We start from the raw sequence: 25,154 nt of genomic DNA, 5'->3' as shown, positions 1-25,154 counted from the left end.
CAGAATATTAAAAATGACACAAATGTATTATGTTAGTTGTAAATGTGCGTTATATTTTGAAAATCAGTGCGTTTCTCACTGCGAAATAGTTAGGGCGTCTGAAACGAAAAGTCGGTCTTCTTGGACAAGAAATTTTGAACCTATTATTTTTTTCTACTTTAAAGAGAAAATTGGTTTAATGTTAGAAGGTTACATTCATGTTACCTTCATCTGTTACTACATGGAAATAAGTACACTTATAAGCGTTCCTTTATATTACGTTTTCTAAACTGCAGTATTTTTTTTATTTCACAGTTCAGCTTTTACTAAAGAATTGGGTACTTATAATTCGGATTGGGTACATATAATTTTCTAGTATAGTTAAAACCAAAACATCATATTAACTAAAAAAATAATTTCCATCCTTTTTTACATAATTCTTTATGTAATAAAGATATATTCTTTTTTACATAAAAAGAATAGTAATAAATAATAAATACGTCCTACCAAAGTACAGCAGCTCACAATATTATGACTAATAGAGGCCTAAATTGTATGGAACTGAGCTAAATAAATTTAATAAAATACATAGTTGTTGAAAACTGTGGTTATGATGTTAAGGAAACGATAATTTAAAGATAATAAATAAATTTGCATTACGAAAAACAAATAATTTTTATATTCCTTTAATACCAACATGTGTAAATTTTTCTAAAAAAAAACTATTAAGGGTTCTTATAAAATTCCTTCAAAAGAAATATAAAATAATTAATTTGTTTTTAATATAAAAAAAAACAGAAATTTACATAGAATCCTGAAATCAAAACTGAAGAAAATTCTATATAGGAATAAAAAAACAGAAATTTTAAAACATGCTTTCAGAATATTTTCAAATATATAAATGTAATAAAGAAAGATATAATTAAATCGATTACTTTAGGGGAAATAAACATATATATATAGATTATTTTTAAACATATAAACATGCATGCTAGAAATCAATAGCAAAAATTTAAAATCCCTTACTGATGAAAAAAACTTACTTAAAAAACGATATCTAAAATAAAATTTGTTAATGCTTCAGTAAAATGTTAAAATCTGATTCTATTAGTTGTGTAACACATTTACATATTTAAAATAATTGGCATAAACCTTGAAAAAGTCACCAAGCCCCAACCACTGAATCGATTTCACCATTTTTTTAAAATGAAACCTTATCACCTTTAGATATGTCATCAGTGGTTACCTGACATTTTCCTTCCGCCCACCATTTTCCAGAGATATTGCAAAAACACTATTTCACTCTACATTTCTTATGGGGAAATCATTATAAAACCTAGATAAAGTCTCCCAGCTCCAACCACTGGAACGATTTCACCCACTTTTTTTTAAAATGAAAGCTAATATGACCACTAGATATGTCATCAATGTTCACCTGTCCTCTCCATCACAATTTTTCAGAAAAACTGCAAAATTACTCGTTCAGTCTACATTTATCATTCTTTAAAACTAGCCATATCAATAATGGATTTCAATAGTGAATTAAAATATAACAGAAATTAAAAAGTAAAAACGAAATAAATATAAAATAAAACAAAATCCCTTTCGGCACGCCGGAAGACGGAGGTAGATTTCACTGGTGCTAAGTAGGGGATGAAAAAGATTTTCACCTTAAAGTTAAGAAAAACTTCAAAAAATTTACTCAATACGACAATGGTTGCACGTGAAAAAAAGTTTCACATGTTTAGCATACGACAAGCCTCATCTTCTTACAATTCCAGCAACATTTTGGTCATCCCTTGCCTTAAGGGTTGGTCATATAAAAAATTGTTTCAGACAAAAGTTTTAGGTAATGTTAGAGGACTAACAACCACTTTAAACCGATTCGATACTGTGCCTATTAAAGGAGTTATGATTTCTTTTTGTCTTCGAAACCCCATTTTTTCCACTCCTTGGGCGAATGGTTGGTGACATCAAAAAACTTTACTTTGTTAAGTTTTAGGCCCTTATGCAAAGAATAGCAAGAACTTTAAACGAATTTGATATTTTACTTAACTGGAAAGTTATAGCGATGTATTATTTTTTCGAAAAAGCCCTCCCATTTCCGACCACATGGTCCGATTTTGTCGATTAACAAACTCAACCGATATTTTTGGTTGTTATATTTTATGGATAAATTTGAAAGTGATTGGTTGAAAATTACGGTAGTTATCCTGACCACAAGAAAGTGAAATATATATATATATATATTTTTTTTTTGTCTTCAGTCATTTGACTGGTTTGATGCAGCTCTCCAAGATTCCCTATCTAGTGCTAGTCGTTTCATTTCAGTATACCCTCTACATCCTATATATATATATATATATAAATGTGTATATAAACTTTTGGGGTCTGGGGGATGTGAAATGCGAAGATATGTCGAAATTTTCCGGAATTCGAATTATGGTACCCATTACAATAGGTACCTTTCTTATGAAATCTGCCTAACAATGAATAAAATTAGAAAATTAGAATTTCGGAAAAAATAAAGATTGCATCATCTTGCCAGAACCAGTTTTCAGTCATGGGCAATTGTACGTACTTCTGTTACGTACAAGATGTTTTAAAAATGTTAACAGGTAAAACCAAAAGGAAAGTTTACTAAAAATTTATTTTGAAGAGAAGTACTACAGTAATAAATTATACAAAAAATGAACCTACTTTAAAAATAAATTCTCCCGCCTCCAACCAGCCCTAACCACCAATCAATCCCAACCATAAATAACCACAACCCGTGAACGAAAACGGCGAAAAAAAAATCTTGCGAAGCGAGATGTAACTAGTTATATTATTAATAAAATAAAAATAATATGGTTAAAAATTAATTTAATTATAAAATATTAATAAAGAAAAAATTCTTTAACATCGTAAAATAAATAAAGACCCTGTAAATATAATGAAAAGGAATGGTGTGCAATGTATACGTGCACAGAATTCACGGCGTTTACTCATAAAAGGAAAGGAGAAGACTCCTGGAATAACGGATCAATTTGTAACAAAGATACACGAATGAACATCGTTGCAGAAATTTTTTATTTTACTTTGTTTTTATACATGAAAGCGTAATGTTTTTCTTTCAATCTGAACACAAAACACATACTACACACTGTACATGATCAAACGAATTGTAACAATCCAAAGAGTATATATTTATATATATATAGTGAACTGAAATAAAAGATATTAAAAAATGAAAACGAGTTGGCTTACTACTCATTGTTTTAAAGCAATTAAATATAAATACTGCAAAGATATGTTAATGTTTTAAAGATTAGATAAAAGTATCTTTTGTGTGTGTGCGCGCGCGCGTGTGTGTGTAGGTGTGAGAAATGGAGACTAATATAATTATGAGACATTAATAATGTTAACTTAATTTACTGTTGATTGACATAATCTGTAAAACGGAATGTAAAATGCAATGATAGAAAGTCAAAATAAAACGCATTTTAGTTAAAATCAACAAAGAAGAAAATTATAAGACATCTACTTTTAAAACTTCTCTAAAATGGTATATTTTTTGTTATTGAGCAAAAGAAGAAATTGTGAAATGTTCTTAGAGAATATCTGTTAAGCTTATTGTTTAAATTTAAATTCGAAAAAAGTATCAAAATACACTTTCGAAAAAAAAATAATTCCTGGATATATTAAATGATCTATTAAACGATACAAGTAATCGGTAGTTATAAAGTAAAATTTTTTAACTTAGTTGTGACCTGTTTGCTACACATCTTAGCAAGACAATTCGTATACACGACGGAGAAAGTTCTGATGATAAGGAGATAATGTTTCAGTTAGGCCCATATCAACAACGAAGTACTACGAGTAATCAGACATGAGGAATGGTGAGGGAAAGTTTCAGGTTTTGATCTAGTAACTCAAAAGATGTTATTTATGCTCCCGTTCTCAGGTGATGAAGTTCATTACAGACCTCTTCAACGGTATTCTTCGGACGTCGTATTTCCTACATGAATGAAAGATGTCTCGAGTAAATGTGGTGTTTTCCTACAGCCAATAAGCTTCTTGTCGATTCTGTTGAAGTTATTTGAGAATTTGTTTCTTCAAAGGTTGTCCCCAACTTTGGAACAGGAGAAAGTTATTATTCCCAATCATCATGGAGTATCGGATCTTCATGGATTCTTCATGGAATGACTGTTCCGAAGTCAACTTGGAGGCATTTGTCATTCCGCACTCGGACCGCGATCGTTACCTGGGTTCCACATTGACCGTCGCTTAACATGGAAATATGACGTGAAAGAGTAAAGGAAGTAAAATAACACCCTGTTTAAGAGGGTTTATTGGTTGATACATAGGAACTCGCATCTGTCGTTATCCAGTAAACTTTTGGTATACAAGGTGATTGTAAAACCGGCTTGGATGTATGCGGTACAGCTGTGAGGTTCGACGTGCAAAAGTAACGTTGAGATTAAACAACTTTTCAGATCTGGTTGATGAAATCCGTTACAGAGGCATCGTGGTTCACTGGTTTAATGAGGAAATTCAAGATTACTTATCCTTATGTTCGCGACGAAATCAAACGGTTCGGTTCAAGTTTCAGACAGCGATTAGGCAGTCATGTGATCTTCCTAGCAGTTAATCTCCTTTTTACTAGTGAAGATGTCCGGTGACTGACACTTGAACTGATTCTGTATAAGATATCTGATAAACGGCTTATCTATGCCTTAGTAGAAGCCAAGCGGCCTTCTACTTCTTCCATGAACTTTTTATGCCACTATTTTATCTTTGTCTGTTTTTTAATAATGTTGTGGATTCTTTTTTGGTTTGTTTTTCACTAAAATATTGTAATCTCTTGAATTTTTTTCATCAAAATTAATACAAGTGTGTCTATTGTAAAGACATTTTATGAATATGTAGTTTATTTGTATATATATCTTTATTTATATAACGCTTTAATGAGGTTGTTAGCTGGAATCCTCGCTTTATGAGCTTTTTGTATTGCAATCTACACGAGGTTCCTTAATCCGAACCGATCGTAAATACACAATTTGTGAGCCAAAAAAAATTATTTATGATGACTAAAGTAACAATTTGTAACTGTAATTTTAATAAATATGTGAGGTTTAATCAAAGTCGCTTAAGCCGTTTTCATCAAATCGTATTTTTAGTCAGGAGTAAATATTTTGAACTAGAGTAATAAAATAACCGTCACGTTCTTTGTAAAGTGTTATCTCCTTAATTACGCATAAAAAATTCTAATGACCCCAATTCTTTGATTTTCAGAATAGGAATGTACCCAAAATGAACTTTTTGTTTAAAAAAACCACCTTTAAAGAGATTAAACTTAAAAATCAATAAATCTATGAACATTTCGGTTTTCTTTGTTTTAGTTTGTCGAAAAGCACCTTAGAACTTAATTAAAGGAGTCTCGTAAACTAATTACGACATCAGATAGGAAATAGATTTCCAGGATAGGTCCCCTCCACATTCACAAATACCAAGTACACTCCGTCTGGAATTACTGAAACTCAAACAGATCTCTACAACTTTACTAATCCAATTGGCGTTTAGCCAAAACCCATAAAATACCACAGAGGAAGAGATCAAAAGAAAAAGGAATCTGGTGGATTATTAATAATCCATTTTTTAATGCAGAGTGAGAGAGAGGCGAATTGCTCATTCAAAGAAAAAACGCATTCATGTGCCCTCCAAGCAACAGTATCCATCCCACCCGTATACTATCCGGAGATCTACACAGGATAGGCAGTATATAACACATAAACAATTTAGCATAGTCTAAAAAAAGCCACAAGGATTTTTCCATTTACTAAAGTCGCTTGTAAAAGGTTTTTTAACAAGTGATAACCTTCCGTAGAAAAAACTCTCGTAATCAGACCTACCTACGATTATGTGGAAGAATAGGTATTATATTTAATTGTACTACTTTTCCTAAGAAGACATTTATATATATTAGTATTTAACAAATACATTATTACAAATAGTATGGACTTAAGAGTTCATAGTTCGTGATACACTAACCCTTATTATAAAACGGATCACACAATTAGGTTGACTTATGTTTAGGCTTAGAGAATTATAATCAAAACTATTATAAGAGATGAAATGCTATTGGAAGCGTAGCAAAAACTTCGTTTCAAGTGTTTTCTAAAGAAATTAAGACGCTATTTTCTGAAAAAATAATAATTTTACCAATTTTATTCAATAAAATTCTAGGAGCTCATAAAAAAATAATAGGAAATACATACGCGACGATTCCTGTTATAAAACTGTAAAATAAAAATAATATAATTATTGATTCTAATTAACATTAGAATTTGCGAACTATTTTCATAGTTGCGGAACAAATCGAGGGTTGAGAGGCTTCACTAGCGCCCCCTCGGCAAGTATGATATCTTGACAGAGAGGCGGTGACACTACCTCTATAATCTTGAAAATAGGGGTTTTCGACACTTTCCGTACTTTTACATCCATTTAATTAAACAAATAAGAATGATGTTAGATGTATGAATTGTGTTTAAGAATTCTGTATAAAAATATAATCTTATACGCACAATAGTTTTTCGATTAGCATTATTGTTTTTTTTTTTTTTTTTTATTGAATCGCATCAAAATCCCACAGTATATACCCCAAAAATATTCTGATTTCAGAAGAGGTCCGCCTGAGATCAGCTGATTCTGATCGGTCAAGAACAGACTCAGGAATGACCAATTTTCATGAAATTTTTACTTGCATATTTAAATCTCAATGAAACTGTTGTAATAGTCTGGATATTTTTGAGCCTCACGGTTATATACATAAGCATATATATATATATATATATATATATATATATATATAAAACACATCCCGTCTAGTATTTTTTATAATTTATTTAATATTTACATTGAGCATTGTTCACGCATACAATCACGCTTTTCAAAACAAAAATTTGTCTCCAAATTTATTTTCAAAATTAGAGATAATTTTTTTTTTTTTACAAAGAAATATTTTTTAGGAAAAAGTATGACTTAACTACATAGAATGATATAGACAATGCTATCTTCAACTAACTCTTGACCGGCGGACTGGTCAAGTATGGTCAAAATCCCGTGTGTTTTCGATTGAAAATAAATCAAGTAATGACGTGGGTTACTTGCCCAATTCCATTTTTCTATACTAATCTCATTTTAATATGAGACATATTATTTTTATTCAACAACGAATTCATGCAGGATGTAATAATTACATTTTTTCGGGTTTATTAATACCCCTATAAAGTTTCTAAATATGTGGTTTATATTATTTTTCAAACTAGTGTTAAATGATTCCGGTCTTTGTTCGAAAGCGAACATTTCCTAAATTGCTAATATAAATGTATTTTTTGGTTTGCTTGGCAATTCTCCCGCCACCACCCCATTAGGTCGCCCTAAACCATACGACCAAATGTCTGTGCCACAAGCGGCTACTGAGTCTCGAACAGTTTAGTGACCAGTCAGGACTTAAATACCTTCCCAAATTACAAAATGGCGGCCATCTTTATTTTTCAATCCGTTATATATCCATAAATGTTACTTTTATCAAACTTTATGTTTTTGCTAAAATATAAAGAGTTTCTTTTTTATCAAAATTACATTTTATTTTTTTAAATTTGTTAAGTAACCGAGTTATGGCAAAAAATTGATGAAATTTTGTGTCTGTTTTCATGTCCACCACTTTACGTAAATAAATTTCATCACTTTACGTAAAATTGTCCTCCACAATTCGATTAAATATTAATTATTTTTAGGTATTGATAATTCTAGTATTGTAAATTATTAAAAAATTAAATAATAATTTTCTCGCAATAAAATTTAATGTTAAATAATAATAAAACAATTAATATTAATTTTTCACTTTTGAATAATTTTACACAGCAACTATTACTGGGATATCATGTTAACATTGTAAAAATGAAGCTTCTTTCAACAGGAACGGTATTCAAAACTATCACAACCAGCGTGTCTGGAGCCACGAGAATCATCATGGTACCTTTCAAAGTAGCCAGCAACAAAGATTTTCCCTAAACATATGGGCAGGCATTTTTAATATCTTTTGGGTCCTGTCATTCTACCAAACCATTTAAATGAAGAAAATTATCTTGCTCATTTAACCGAAAGTCTTCCACATTTTTTGGATGACCTACCTCTACAATTATTAGGAAATATCTGGTTTCACAACCATGGCCTGTCCGATCACCTTAAACCCTCTTGACTTCTACCTGTGGGGCCATTTGAAACGTAATGTTTATTCAACTCCAATACTCAACATTGAGGATCTTTAACAAAAGATCGAAAATGAATTCCAAGAAATTAGGAATACTCCCCGAATTTTTGAACAGTTAAGACAATTTCTCAGAAAAAGACTGGAAACTTGGGTAATTTCTAATGATGGTAACACTGAATATCTCTTATAGCTTTTAACAAATGTTAACTGTCTATTTAAAAAAAAGTATACCTAATGTTCTACAACAATTTACGTAAGATTACCACAAGGTAGTTTTGTTTTTTTAATTATTAGGCCTATTATTGTGAGAAAATTATTATTTAATTTGTTACTGATTTACAATACTAGAATTCACAATAAATTAAAAAAATATATATTTAATCGAATTGAACGTAAACTGGGGGAAATAACAACAGACACAAAATTACACCAATTTTTGCCATAACTCTGCTACTTGTTAACCGATTTAAAAAAATAAAATATCATTTTGTTCAAAATACAAGGCTTAATATTTTAGCAAATAACGTAAAGTTTGATAAAGCTAATATTTATGGAGGTACAACGGATTGAAAAATAAACATGGCCGCCATTATGTAATTTTCGAAGGTATTAAGCCTGGTATTTTGCTAATTTTAAATCTTTATTTCAAAGATGCTTACCATACATTAATGTGATTCCTCTATCCGAATTTGAGATATATATTTTTATATAAAAATAACAAAATGGCGGACAGATGGTGAACGAAAAAATTGTCATTTTTCCTAAGGGTATTTTTCGTTTAGTTTTACAAATAGAATCCGAAAAAGTATAGCCAGCCTACCATTTTAGAAACACACACATATATATATATATATATATATATATATTTATGTGTGTGTGTGTGTGTGTTTATAAAATGGTAGTTGATACTGTAATGATACCGTATGATACAGTAATAATTAAAATATTAAACGTTACTAGAAAGAATTGAAAAAATGTAGCAGTAATCAACTGTGCAGAAAGAAAATAAAATTACGTCTTTTTCTTAGGAAAAATAATTTATTAATATTATTATCTTAAGACTTATATCGTTGATGTTTGAAAAATTGATTAGTAGAAAACATAAAGTAAAGGCATATACGTAGAGAAATGAATTTGCTTTGTACGTTATTAGAACTTGCAAAAATATTATAATTATTTAAAAAAATATAAATAATTCCTACATAATTCGTAAATCTAAATAAAAAAAGAAAATTGTATCAATAGCTTATTTATGGAAATCAATACATATATGTACCATATAGAAGTATTACAATAATTACGTATACCTTCTGAATACACAATCTTGATTTAGTTTTATTGCTTATACATTAGTCTGTGAATTTCCCATTTAAAATGAACCCTAAGTAAAAACAAAATAAATAAGCAAATACAGAATATATTTTTATGTGTTTATTATTTAAATAAAAGTTGTTTTCACTTTCTGATTTTCTATCGATTAAATGTTTATGTAAACAAAAAATGTGTATGAAAATATAAAGTAATGTATTATATAGATAGAAAAGTAAATATAATATAGAGAACTCAGTACTATTTTTCAGTATAAAATTATTCTGGCTGATGAAAATAAATATCAATAATAATAAAAAAGTTAAGCTTTTTTTAAGGAAAAGAAAAAAATTAATTAAAGTTAACTGGATGAAAAATGTTGAACGTTTCATCGCTTAAAATTTAATAACTCTTTCCCTCGTTTGTTTTCTTTTCACACTTTTTTATTATTTCAAAAATTAATCAATTCAAAATAGAAATAAAATAAAATATGAGAAGCATATTTCAATTATTTAAAAATTATAAATCTACCTCAAATATATTAAATTCTGATTTCTTTACGCTGCATTAAAAAATCTTAGTGGCAATTAGAAATTTTGCAAACTACTCTTTTAAGATCCGAAAGAAATTAATTTATAACCGTTTCTTTTTTATTTTTCCTATTTAGCCTCCGGGAATTACGGTTCAGCTATTACTTCAGAGGATGAATGAGGATGATATTATTATTATTTTTTTTCTTTCTTGGATTTTTACGGGCATCGACTACTAAGGTCATTAGCCCTCGTCAAGTTCTTAGAAAGAAATTAGTATCATCATCAGGATCGTTATATGTAAGGATGTAAAGGGCCCTTACATTTTATTTAAAAGCACAAACTACATGAAACATTAAGACACAAAAGACAAGGACAAACACAACACTTACGGGGTGTAAAGGGCCCCGATATTAAAATTTGAGATAAGGTTCTCAAAAGACCATGAAATTAAAAATACAAGACATCAATACCATTTCCGTTTTTCTACGTGTCTCGTTTATAGTTTGTTTAAGCACCCTCGGGGCGACCAGAACCGCAGTTGAGCAGTATATCAATCGCGCCAGGGTGCTGTGGCAGTAGACTCCTCCTTATAAACAGGCTACAGGCATCCATTGCACTTACCCATAGCCTCGCGCCCTCTCGCTACCCTTGAGGGTCCCCCATGCCATCATTGGACACACCCCGACTCACTGCTCTTGAATGCAGACGAGCCAGGATGGCCTAGGTGGCAATAGGTGGTAACGGGAGGTAGCCAGGATGGCTATCTCCCGTTACTATACGTGCCACGCTTCGAGACTCTCTTATATATAAATCTATATAAAACTACTCCTTAGAGATTCTTTTATCACAGCTTTATTTTCATTTTTATAGACTTTTAAGGAGTCCACTGGCGCGTAAAAATTCAACTATCTTTTCTTCATTTCCATTATCCAGATCAGCAGTAATATCTTTTCTAAGACGGAACCTCTTTCTGAGGTCCTCATATATGGTACACTCTTCTATAAGCTGCTTGACTGTCAGTGTTTTATTACAAACACCGCACATTGGTCTCTCTTCACCGGTTAACAAATATGCATTTGTTAATCGCGTGTGACCGATTCTAAGTCTGGTCACAGCTACTTGTTCTCGGCGAGTCAACTTAAAGTCGCTTTTCCATTTATATGAAGAGATTTAACAGAGTTTAACTTTGTATTTAAACTCCTCCATTCAGTATTCCACTTGTTTTTAACCACGTTAGTTAAACAGTTTTTAACATCTGCTACTCTTACAGGAAATGCACCCAAATCATCGCAGACTGTTGCCTTTCTGACAGCTTCGTCTGCGGTCTCATTACCTGTAATACCAGCATGCCCTGGAGTTCATACAAATACGTATCGCTGTCCTCGTTGATTTAAAACGTACAAAACAGACAAGATGTTTGAAATTAGGACATCCTTAATGTTTTTGTTCCGAATTGCAACAAGTGCACTTAGGGAATCGGAACAAATTAGCCCTCTATCTTCGCAATAATGTTCTGTGAAGCGAAGAGCTTGCTGAATGGCAGTAAGTTCTGCCGTATAAACACTGGCCATATCTGGCAGTTTCAAACAATGGGCTTCTCCATTTACATATATGGAGCATCCGATACCATGTTCGGTTTTAGAACCGTCAGTATAAATTCTAATATGTTCTTCGTAACTACGGACGGTTGCCAAAAATTCCTGTTGGATGATCACTGCTGGCTTCTTTTTTATTTCTCCCTGAGAGAGATCCAACCTTGTATTTACCGCTGGCTTTTGCCAGTATTTCTATTTGCGGTATTTCTCTTGTGGAAATTGCTATTGTATCTGGAATAGCCATTTCGTATTTTCTTCTTAATTCGTTGTACCTAATTCCGGCTGGTCTGGAATAGGTAGCACGACGTTCATATACTGTAGCCATTGGATGATCCATGAAACGTTTATTATTTATATGGGCAGGAAAAACCCATACGTTTGCTCCAAATCTTAACAAAAGGATCTCTCTTCTATAATGTAGTGGCATTATTCCGGCTTCGGACATTAGACTTGTCGCCGGACTTGTGCGGAAAGCGCCTGTCGCATATCTAATTCCACTATTATGAATTACGTCTAACTTTCTTAAATGCGACTTCCTAGTGGATGAATATACAATACATCCGTAGTCTAGTTTCGATTGAACCAATGCCTTATACAGTCTCAACAATATCTCTTTATCTGAGCCCCAATTAATATTCGATAAACATTTGATAATGTTTAGGGCTTTTTTGCATCTAACACTCACGTCCTGTATGTGTAATCCCCATGTAAGGGATTTATCCAATACTAGTCCTAAAAATCTCACGTTGTCTTTATATTGTATTGGATCATTGCCGATTGTCAACGTAGGACTTTGATGAGGAATTCTCTTCCTACAGAAGTGTACACAGCACTTTTTTTCTGGTGAAAATTGGAATCCATTATTCCTCGCAACTTCATTTAGAGCGTTGATCGCTCGTTGCAATTTGTATTTCACCAGAGCACTCTTAATGCTGGCATACTACCTTTACATTGACATACATTTGACATACTACCTTTACTTTTGCACATTACCCTATACATATATATATACTTTTTTTTTGAACTCGTTTTACAATCGGCTTCCATACTGAAGGTATAAGTAACCAGTAACTATGGAACAACATGATAGTATTTGATAGTATCTAAGAATATAGTTAAATGCAGAATTAATACGAATCTATACACCAATAATCAAGTCGGTTCTATTTAGGAACCCGAATAGAAAACCCCATATTATTTGTAAAATTATCCAACAATATGTTGTTCTATAATAACATTTTATAACAATATAATACTGTTCTATTATTATTTTTTAATATTAGAACAACAATAAATGAAAGATCAAATTTAAGATAACCATAGGCATATAATAAACATAAACATCTATAAATTTGAATAACCGAAAATAAAACAAAAACAACATAAACAGGATCATCATAACGGTCTATCAATCAGATCAAGCACCTGGAGCCTTTCCTGCTTCCTAACGTCCTCACTGTTGTCAAGTAAATTCAAAGCTAGATGATTAACACGCTTCTCCAACCTGGAGATTTATCTCAAAGCTAGGCGTTCAACGTCTTCTCGAACATTCGGAATTTCTACGTATCGTGTATTTCAGTATTCCTCGCAAACCATGGCACTAGGAATATGTTCCACCGTATTTTATTCTGGAACCGTTGAATGATCTCTACATTGCTGTAAATGGTTGTGTCCCAGACTTCAATTCCGTAAGTCCATACCGGCTTCAAGAAGCCTAGTAAAGCAGGATCTTGTTGGACAAAGAAAGTTGAAATCCCTTACCAGCACAATATTCCGTACATCCTTTTAAACTTGGCCTCCTGTTAAGCAGCCTCCTCCCTTACATGATCTCTCCAAGTTAAACGGTGATCAAGGTAAAAGCACAGATGCCTTACTTTAATGGTATGAGGCACTTTGACATTTTGATTAAATGAACTTTAGGACAATCCTCTCTTCTCATCGTGAACGTTACGTGGCTGGACTTTGGGGATTTACTTTTATTCTGCATTTTAGCCAAATGCTCAAGGCAACCGGTGCAGATTATAATTTCTCTAAGGATATTTTTGGGCTACCATCAACCGCCAAGATTGCCGTGTCATCTATATATTACTCTATCCGTCGTTACAAAAGAATTTGTAAACGACAACTAAAAATCACAAAATTCATGCCTATACTTGAATATTATTAAAAATCACAAACTTCTAATACTAAAATTTACTCACAAAAAAAAAAGATAAAAGAGATTTTATTTATGTTAATGAATGTTTAGGATACCTACGAGAAAAAAATATAATATTTTACAAAAACCTCCGTGTGTATGTTATCAATTGAAACAGTTTAAACTTTGTTTATTTTATCATAGGTTATTAAGCCAATCAAATTAAGTATTTTACTTACCAATATTAATTTCCGTTAGGTAAGGCATGTAAAAAATAGTAAAACTTCCGTAGAATTGAATGAATTGCTATTCCACCCTCTCATATTTCCGCATCATTTTCAAAATGGCGTCCAAAAGTTGGCGAAAACAGTTTTTCCGTTTTAAAGAAAAATTAGACGTTTAACAAAAAACAGTTGCAAATATAAGTTGTAGAGCTTTCTGAAACAAATATTTTAAGCCCCCTCAATATAAATTTATTGACAAATAAATTAGTTATTACAAAAACATCGCTGAAAATAACGCTTTATTCATTTATTAATATCTTTAAAATGAAATTTTTCTTTGACAAAACTAACAGAATATGTAGTCCTTGGCAAGAAGAACAAATTCCTTTTTTAACTTTGCAAAATATTCAAAGTTTTTGCAAAAATCGAGTTTTTCGAAAAAAAATTGTTTTCTTAAAATTCAAATAACTCGTACTGTAATGCACTTATGTGGCCCATCCAAAGCTTAAAATTTTCTTTAAGAGTTGTACTAAGCTGTTAAAATAGTGTGCCTATTGCAAAACAATAGCAAATATGCGAAAAATTGTCCAAAACATTAATTTCTTTTCGGCTCGAAAAACTTAAATTATTTTTTAAAGTTGTAATTCCATCGAAATGGCATTATTTCCATTCGATAGTTGGCATTTTTCTACGAATTTAAAAAAAAAATATTTTTGCTCTACGACCTACTGGAGCCAAAATAATTTTTTTTCTTCAAGGACTTTCTAAGACCACTTTGTGAATATTAAGATCTGAAATTTGCACACGTTGTACTCGAATACTTTTACTTTAATATAAAAATTATTCCGCAACAATCGATTTCGTTTTCTTCACTGTAAGTTAAATTACGTTGGAATCCGTAAAATAGTTATTCCATTCGGCACGTTGATACGCGTGGTGGGCGGAGAGAGATTTCGACTCGTTGGTTGATAGACTAGCTAAGGACGCCAGAAATTAAAAAAAAAAAAAAATTTATTCGGCTCCAGCAGGTCGTATAGCAAAAAAAATTTTTTTTAAATCGTAGAAAAATGCCAGCTATCGAATGGCAATAATGCCATTTTAATGTAATTACAACTTTAAAAAATAATTAAACTTTTTCGAACCGAAAAAAATTGGACAACTTGTTTTGGACAATTTTCGCATATTTGCAATTGTTTTGCAATACGTACACTATTTGCTCAGGTTAGTACACATCTTAAGGAAAGTTTTAGGCTCCGGATTGGCCACGTAGGTGCATTACATCACGAGTTATTTTAATTTTAAGAAAACGCCTTTTTTTCGAAAAACGATTTTTGCAAATATTTGGAAAAAATCAAAAAATGGTACTTATTCTACTTGCCAAGGATTAAATATTCTGGAAGTTTCATCAAAAAATCTTTTTTCATTTTATTGATATTAATAATTGAATAAAACGTTATTTTTAGCGGTTTTTTTTCAATAACTACTATATTTGTTGATCAATTGACATCTACCAGAGCTTAATTTATTTTTTAATGCTCTACTACATTTATTACAATTTTTTTTTTTGTAAAACGTTTAGTTTTTCTTTAAACGGAAAAAACTCTTTTTCACTAACTTTGGACAGCATTTTGAAAATGATGCGGAAAAATCAGAGGTTGGAAAAGTATTTCATTCACATCTACGGAATTATTACTATTTTTTACATGTCTTACCGAATGAAATTTAATTTTGGCAAAAAAACAGGTATTTTCGACAATTTAATTGGCCTATATATTTATTTCAACAAAATGTGAGGCTGATATAGAAACAACTTCTGATATTTTTTATTCATTCACAAAAAAATATTATATATTTTCAAAAAATGGTCCAAGACTGCTTAAAATAAAAACAAAAACAATAAACGATGCAATTACTAGATTTTAAATATGAGCGTCTTGTTCTGCATCTTTAAGATGTATTAAAGATTCAAGCTGGCCATGTTATGTATGATACTGATACGAAGTTTACGTAATAATTAATTATTGACAATAAAATATTTAAATATCCTACATATCAACACATTAATTCATTTTGTAAATATCGTACCTAGAATTTTCTTTTGAAATGTTGTTCTATATAAAGTACATATTTGATTATTACAAATCATTAAACGTTTTATAAAATATAGCTACTTTTTCCTGAGCATTAAATATTTCGAAGTGGTAGCTAAAGAAAAAACAGAAGACTGATTTAGTAGGAAACTTTATTAATGTACAGTTCATGTGTTTCTTGGCTATTTATGTGAACCTGTCAAATTTTTTAACTTGCACATCTTCAGTAAAACTCATGATTATATCCATCCAGCTTTCCAAATACCCTTTAAACTTCCTTTAGCCTTTTTAATACGGGAGAGCTATGCATAGTAACTCCAGTGTGGTCGATTGGGTATATACGCAATCCATTAGGACTCCAATAGGACTCCATAGGATCTATAGGATCCTTGGATCCTTAGGATCTATAGGACTCCATTAGGAGGGATTCCATTAACAGGGCGTTTTTGAAATGAATTGTTTATTAACATGAATTAATTATATATAATACACAGATATTAATTTTATTTAGAAATGTGTATTTAGGAAGTGTAAGTTACACCAGTTTGGATATGATAACGTACGGAATGTTCTTTTAAAAAAAAATTGTCAATTCGATGTTAAAGAGCAATTAAATTTTTTTTTTGTGTAAAGATCATAAAAAAATTACAAAAAATACAACAAATAATTAATTCATATACGTATTTTAAAACAAAAATTAATCATTTTAACAAAATGATTGAATTTTTTAACAAAATTTACTAGAAAAAATCTGTAGTAAAATCCTTATACAAATCACAACAAAATGTTTGAGTGACTATTTTTCTATTAAGTATTACCTAAAAATTAACAAAAGGTATTTTTGATATCTTTCATCTATTACATTATAAAATTTTGTTAATCTATAATATTTTCCTTTAAAATTTTTAGAAAAAAAAATTGAAATGTGGAAAACCTGCCTAGTTAACATGTTGCGATCGAACTTAGTCCGTTGGGTGGAAGTAAGAAACAACTATAATGCAGTAAGCTTCTCCGTATAAGCATGCTCTAATAAAAAAGGAAGTGCTGTAATACAATACCACTTTACATCACAATATTATTATTTCCCCACAGTATGCTCTAGTAACAGGAAGGGTTATAATCTAGCAGGTATACTTCTACGACCTAGGCTTCCGGTGAGAACCTTACGTATAATAACCTTACGTATAATTATGGGTACCTTACGTATAATTTGGTTATGACCAAGAGTGCAGGTCTCTGCACCGCTTCAACAACATAATTATTTTTTCCATTACTTTACTCAGGTTTATGATATTTTTTTATGATATGACAATTGTTTCCGATATCACCACTGGTGTAGCAGCTAGACCTGCTTTTGTTTCTTGATCTCTATCGCCAGATGTTTTTATTTTTCCTTTTTCGTTTCTTTCGTCTTCTCGATGCTTTTTGTATTGGGCACAGCTATCAATCTTGACTTATTCTTCGGTTTTTTTTTTAAACACTCTTATATCTAGTCTATTTCCTGTCGTTGTTTTATCTATTATGGTTCTGTCTCAATATATTTTGAATTTTTTGTTTTTTATTACTTTTTCAAGTTTATATTTATAACATGGGTCTATATTTTTGTTGTATTTTCTCACCCTATGTAGCGCTTTTGCCACATTTTTATGCATATTCTGTGTGTCCTTTGTTTAGTTTTCATACCCTGCGATTATATGCAGGATCATTTCTGTTTTTTGCATGCATACTCTGCACTTTTTATCTTCTTTCTTCTTTAGTTACATTAAACATTTTTTACAATTATTTGTGCTAATGACCTGATCTTGAAACGCGATCTATGAACCTTTGGTTTCTGTAAATAGCATTCACCTCTTTACCAACATTAACGACGCAGTATTACTTATTCCCATTTTTCTTCGAGCAGGGTATCGTCCATGCCGGCTTTTCTGCTTCCACGATTGAACTTTTTTACTGTCGCCTCTTGATTTCACTTTGGGGTAGTGTATACCCCTCATCTGTTATTTTTATTATTACGAGTGTTGTTATTGTTTCAACCACTGCGCTTTACAAGATCAACCATAGAAAACCAAGTATACTTAAATATGAACCAATTTATAAGTAAAGATTTTTTAAAAATACAAAAAAAGATTTGCATTAATTTTTAGTTATAAATTAGAAGTAGTAATAAAATCAAATTTTCGTAACAATGAAAAACATGCAGTTACTGAAACCCATTCGGTTTAGTGTTTCGTTGCTTACCGTAAGGGTGACACTGAATAGGAATAACAGCAAGCTTAACATCCTTCCTACTGTACCATAAATCATGAAAAACACATCCCCCTACCTATCACAAAATATAATTAAGTATAGGTTGAATAAAAGTAACATATAGTTAAATATCGTTCAATGATTAACGGTTTAGAGAGAGGGGGAGAGAGAGAGAGTATGTGTGTGCGCGAGTCTGTGTGTATGTTTTAAATAAAATTATCATATATAAATTAATTTTAATTGAAATAAATTGCTTGACTTGATTAATTTAAATAGTTTTGATTCAATAACAGCATTGCCCCAGGATAGTAATCAATCCAGCCATAAAACAATATACTTTTAATATATTGTGATAAAATTTTGAATTAAATTCTTCTAAAATTTAATTTAAAAAAATTGTTTTAAACAAATAGAAGGAAAGAAAAATTGGTATCAACTATGTAAAAATACTCGTAAGAACGTTGTTTAATGAGAAAAATGAAGTTAATTAAAAAAATTGTCTGAGAACAATTTGAAAGTTGTAAAAGGGGAATTAATTAAATTTACTAAAGTAAGATCAAAAACTTTTTTTGATACGGTTCAAGTTCTTTTTAACCATATCATTCATCATTCATGATCCACACAAAAAAATTAATTCTCTTCAATTAATTATATTTTAAAAATTGATGAAAGGTTAGCAATATCAATTTAATAATATAGTTTTATGCAAATAGATTTAATAACTAACCAGGTTAATTAAAAATTATATTAATAAACAAAAACGTAATTAATTTGAGTGATATGAAGTTTCGTAGTTCGAAAAAGAAATGAACTATATTAATACCATAATAATATTTATAATTACGTATAATAAATGGGTACAGTTTTTCTTAATTTTTTTTTTACATATAAATAATTGCCATTTAACCCTTGATTATCGATGGTAAGAAAATTTTGATTATTTGTATTAACGAAACGACATAATCTTCGTTCAATGTTAGATTTTTTGTTTAATTTTATATCGACGCTTAATATTATAATTCCTTTATAAATAAATCCTTTTAAAAATGTTTGACTTTATTAGTTAATTTTTTGTACCTTTATGAATTTTATGCTGTGAGTTAGAGTTTTTTTTTTAATTACAGTAGATCCATAGTAATAAAATTAAAAAAATAAATTAAAAAATTATAAAAATTAAATACCAGTATTTTCATTAATTGCTACAAACTAATTGCTTTAAAATTTTAATCGTTCCATAAGTTTTCTACAAATATTTAATTTAGTGCTAATTAATATCATTTTAATTTTAAATGTTAAGTAAATGTTGATTTTAATTTAATTTTTCAAAACTACTTTCTAAAAGAATAAAAATCATATTTATTACTTAAAAAAAAAAAAAAAAAAAAAAAAAAAAAAAAAATTATATATAGTTAAATATTAATTAACTGACCTCAGCAGCGATATAAGCTGGGATGACACTTAATAAAAGTTGTTCTTGTTGTTCTTTTTCACATTCCAATTTCACTCTAGATTCTATACAAGTTCTTGTACCAATAAATGTTTGCTGATGAGCATCTTCTGTCATTAAACGATAATAAAAACCAGCAAGACTCGCCGCAAAAAGTACACAAAGATCAGCTCCCATCTGTAAAAAATAACGTAATATAAATTTCGATATGCAAAGTAATGATTTATAGAAAAGTAGTAAGAAATATTTTACAAGAATGTTTTTTTAAATCGCATGATATGAGACTGAAACAATTTTAAAGTAGTGATTTCATAAGTAAGTTCTGTGTCTGTCCTCTTTGGGCTATTATTGGAGAACTATTTGGGACCCGCGACGGGAAGTAAATGACACGTTGGTGGTAAAGGGACGGCTATTTTACTTTTAGTAAGGATATCTAAAATTGAAATTTTTTAAAAGTTAAAATTAACCCATGCCTGATAAAAAGGCTCAGGTTAGAATTTTTTATCACTAATTAATATTTTCGAACGTATTTTTTTTTTTTTTTTTGTTTAACCTTTGGGACCACCGTTAGGTATTACTTCAGATGATGAGATGAATGACAATTTTTGTAGCGTGTGTAAATGTCATTCGTGACCGGGATTCAAACGGGATTCAACCGGGATTCAACCGGGACCTCTGGATGAAAGGCCGATACCCTACCACTTGCGCCATGGATGCCGCTTGCACGTATTAATTACTTTTGTACAATAATATTAGTAAAATTAAATAGATGATTAAATAGATGATTAATAGATGATTTCTCTAAAAGAGAAATCATTTGAAAAACATAGAATTGCTGTAGTAAAGCAACAGAAGTGTATTCACATTTTTAGAGAAATAAACGGAATTCTTTGGTTAGAAAATAGAGAATTAATAAAAACAGCAACCTTTTTAACCTTAACTCAATATGATAAATCTTAAATGAATCGACAACGCTCGTACTTTTCTTGAATATGCTTTTGAATAAGAATTTTTTTTAGCGTTATCATTTTAGTTACTATGAGATCATGAGACAGAGAAAATTACGAATGAGTCTGGGATATGCAAATGAGTTTTCCGAAGAAGATTATTTATATTTTTCTTCTACAGGAAAAAAGTCATGATATCGGAAATAAGTAGATTTGCCTAACAGCACTTCTACATTTGCCTTGAAGAACCTATCATAATAGGGCATATATTATATTTTGTTTTATACAGAAAACTTTTTAAATTTATACAAACACATCCAAAAATATTCAAATATCTGCATTATATCTACAAATCAGCCAAGTACGAGTGGTCTCCCGGGAGATCACCTTTAAAAGTGGTTAAACAGTTTATAATTCAATTTGATACTTTCTCATAAAATATAATTGCGTGGATTGGTACACTTGCGGTAATTAGTATTAAGTACAATCACAACCTCGGTAAAGTACCTATTTAAGCAACTTTAAACCGGAAAATATATTTTTTTAGACGATTTATTTAAGCTGATCAATTCAAAAATCATTGATCAGTTAGTGTGTGTGTTTCTGAGGTTAAAATGTCCAGATTTCTGAGGGATTGTAGACGGAATTGGAGTCTGCTGATTGAAAAAAATCTTTAACTTTATAATGCGCGTGATTATTTTATTAATATCCGATTCCTCCGAGATAAGACCATTTTTTTCCTATTGATCCCGCTTTCCATTGTCGATTTTTTAGGTATAAATTTGCTAGGCCTTCCGTACTGAAGATCTCAGGACGTGTACAGCAATCTTGGTATTATTGGTAAGAGAACTAAATGTTGAATGATATGATAACTGTGTTTTCTGTTTCATAATAATGATATTGGGTTAAGCCAATTCTCGTAATTCCTTCTGAAATACGAATATAAACACCCAGTAGGTAAGCCGATAATCACTAATCTTTTGAAAAATATTTTTACAGCTACTCCTCAGACTAAATAAATATTTATGGCAGACTTGTAAATTAAAGAACTATTGATTTATTTTAAAAATAAAACAAAAATGCAATTTTTTCTGTTTTATCGAGTAAAATATACCCTGCTTGATGAAAAGATTTTTACTTAAGACTAAATAATCTATATTAGAAAGTAAAGTGATTTTTTTTTTGTGTGTGAAAATGTAAATATTTTATTTATATTTTTTGAAAATGCAAAGAATTTTATCAGAGATAAAATGATTATGTCCTATGGTCAAATAAAATATTTTAGTCTGCATAGAGTAAATTGGATCACATCAATAAAAAATGCGATATCCCGTATGACACATTAACGTAAATGTCATTCATTCATCACTGGCTATCGTCGTAGTAGTGCTTAAAACAAAGGCAAATATTGATTCAATTTTTTGTTATTACTGTCAATTGAACTGGATGATGCAAACAATAAAAATATCTTCTCGTAAATGCACTGTTTGTTATTCCAAAAAAATATAGTATTGATGTTCTTTTTTTTTACTATAAACAAATAAAGTATTGAATTACACATCAATTTAGGGTGTAAGTTAAGCTTAGAAAATGATGTTTTTGAGTTATTTATTTGCTTTATTTTTTTTACTTTTGTGAGTAGAGTGCATTGTATAATATATTTGGATAGTATAGCACAAAATTAAAAATCTTACGATGACGGAAAAGCCGTAGAAATATCTGAAGAAAAATAGATTTTTTATTAATGTAAAAAATCCGATGTAAACGCTACATGACTTCCTTGCATGCTTATAGAATTACATATACACATTTTTAAAAGTACATACAATTTTATTTCACTAATAATTTCTGATTTTTTTTTTATTGTTATTATTGAATTATTATTTATTGTAAAAGTTTTTTTACACTTGGAGGTTAATAATTATTAATAAAGCAATCTATTTAAATTAAAAAAAGAAAGGAAATGAATTTGGATTTGAACCGATGTGCCTTCCTCTTGTAAGATCCAAATATTTCATTAATTAAAATTTTATTTGGCTGTAACTCTGGAATCAATGAAAATAAATCCCACTTATGATATATCGTTGAAAAGATCTCAATGAGGACTTTTTTTGGACATTTTATGTCAAGTCGATTGCAATCAAAAGATGAGGTGCACAACTAGGTAATTCAACAGTCCTAAATCAAAAATTTCAACATTCTACGGCTAATCGTTTTTGAGTTATGCGAGATACATACGTACGTACAGATGTCACGCCGAAACTAGTCAAAATGGATTCAGGGATGGTCAAAATGGATATTTCCGTTGAAATTTGAAAACCGAAATTTTACGCGATTACAATACTTGATTAGCATAAGTGAAAGCTTAAAAAAAAATTATTAGAATATGAATAAGGAGCGATACTATTTGATCTTTCTTTATTCTTTTCTTAATAATAATTTATTTCATTCTCTGAATTCCTCATTCTTTGAAACAAACGTATTTTACTTCTGATGCTCAAATATAAAATTTTAACTGAAAAAAATGAACAGAAGTGATGTTAATTCGACATATGAAAAGAAAAAACTTAATCTAAATAAATAAAATACAATCTTCGTTTTGTATGCGCCATAATAATTCAAAAACTACTAGACTGATTTTGGTGAATATTTAACAATTTATTATTATTTGTCCCGGGAGTGTTTACATGTTATTAGTTTCAAACATTTTTTATCCTGGCATGAGATGTTTGTTATGTATAGGAATGACTAATCACTCAAATTTAGCAATAGCGAAGCATCGCCGGGTCCCCTAGTAAGTTATAGAACTTATATAGACTTAATAAGTACGAATTTCTGTGATTTTTTAAAGGAGGAAAGCTTTATTAAAAAAAAAAACCTTATGGTTTAACTAATTTAGTGAACTTCTTTTCCTTTCCTTTCTATTCAGTGAAAATATTTCAAATAACACGTTAGTCAAACACAACAGAGATGCTAATTAGTATACCCTTTTTTTGCTTTATGAATTAATTCACCACAGCATTTCAAAGCTTGTATGTAGCAATACCGAAATGAAAATTTGTAGCGTATTAAAAATGCCACACCTGACCGAGATTCGAACCTGGGATCTCCAGATGAAAGGCTGAGACGCTACCACTCCCCTAGAGCTATAGGCTATTTTCATTTTTTGTATTTTAATTTATTTCTTCCGACACAGTTTTTATCTCTTTACTTCCTTCCAGTATTAATTTCTGTATCTATCACTAATTTCACACTATAACAGATTCTACAATCCTTACTCTCTCTCTTTTGGTAACATTGTCGGTTTCATATAGAGTGGATTTTATACCATAAACCACCAAACTACTACAGTTTCAAAAATAATTACTTTATCAGTGCCATTTGAAAATATCAGCAGCAATTAAAACCATCTTATTCCATTGCAATTTTTTTAAGCCCATATTATCTAGATGGCAATGGTTGCTCATTATTATTATTATTATTTGACCTAATTGGGTTACGTCAGTAAGATTTCAAAATATTTTTGATTATAAACATTTCCAGTGTAGAAATTCAAACAGTTAATCCATTTCTGAATGAAAAAAGTAATTTCATTTTAATAATTTGTGAAGTAAACTGAGATAAAAGGTATAATTTTCCGTAAAAATATTTCTCAGTAATGTTTACTTTTAAAGTATGGAGAACATCACTTCCAAATAGCAATACACAAGAACAACATTTATTGCTGACAATGATTGTTAAAAAACTTCTGCTATCCAATCGACTTGACCACCCTTTGATTTCCATGCGTTTGGAAATATTTTACGATAAAACGTTTTTGACTGATAAAGAAACGGCAATAATATGGTTATTGATAATTGTTTATCAAATGTCAATATTAATTTTTACAAAAATTAAGTTTTTTTAAAAATTAAGATCAGACACGACCAATATTTAGAGCGATTTGAATATAATGTTAAAATATAAATGTAATGTAAAGTATAAAATTACTTCGTTATGAAATAAAACATAATTTAAATATAATTTTCATTTGTTTATTTAGACATTACCTTATTTCTAGCAGTTTTTTTTCCTGTTCAGCCTCCTGGAATTACCGTTTAGGTATTACTTCAGAGGATGAATGAGGATGATGTGTATGGGTGTAAATGAAGTGTACTCTTGTACAGTCTCAGTTCGACCATTCTCGAGATGTGTGGTTAATTGAAACCCAACCACCAAAGAACCCCGGTATCCACGATCTAGCATTCAAATCCGTATAAAAGTAACTACTGCCTTTAATAGGACTTGAAAGTAGAACTCTCGACTTCCAAAATCAGCTGATTTGGGAAGACGCGTTCATCACTAGACCAACCCGATGGGTTGTTATTTCTGAAACTGTATTTTATTAGGC

General features: G+C 30.2%; 1 protein-coding gene across 6 annotated transcripts in view; it reads right to left on the bottom strand.

The window, feature by feature from the left end:
* Positions 1-25,154, bottom strand: part of Ac76E (adenylate cyclase type 2 Ac76E) — a 778,210-nt gene that overhangs the window by 259,445 nt on the left and 493,611 nt on the right. For all 6 annotated transcript variants that reach the window (XM_075368679.1, XM_075368681.1, XM_075368680.1 and 3 more), the window contains one exon: positions 19,800-19,994. In XM_075368679.1, the coding sequence (XP_075224794.1) occupies positions 19,800-19,994 (195 nt within the window). The remainder of the gene's footprint in view (positions 1-19,799; positions 19,995-25,154) is intronic.

This window comes from Lycorma delicatula, chromosome 6 (assembly GCF_047948215.1).
Source record: "Lycorma delicatula isolate Av1 chromosome 6, ASM4794821v1, whole genome shotgun sequence".
NCBI lineage: Eukaryota > Metazoa > Arthropoda > Insecta > Hemiptera > Fulgoridae > Lycorma > Lycorma delicatula.
The sequence above is the reverse complement of the archived record's forward strand: the minus strand, read 5'-3'. Positions and strand labels throughout refer to the sequence as shown.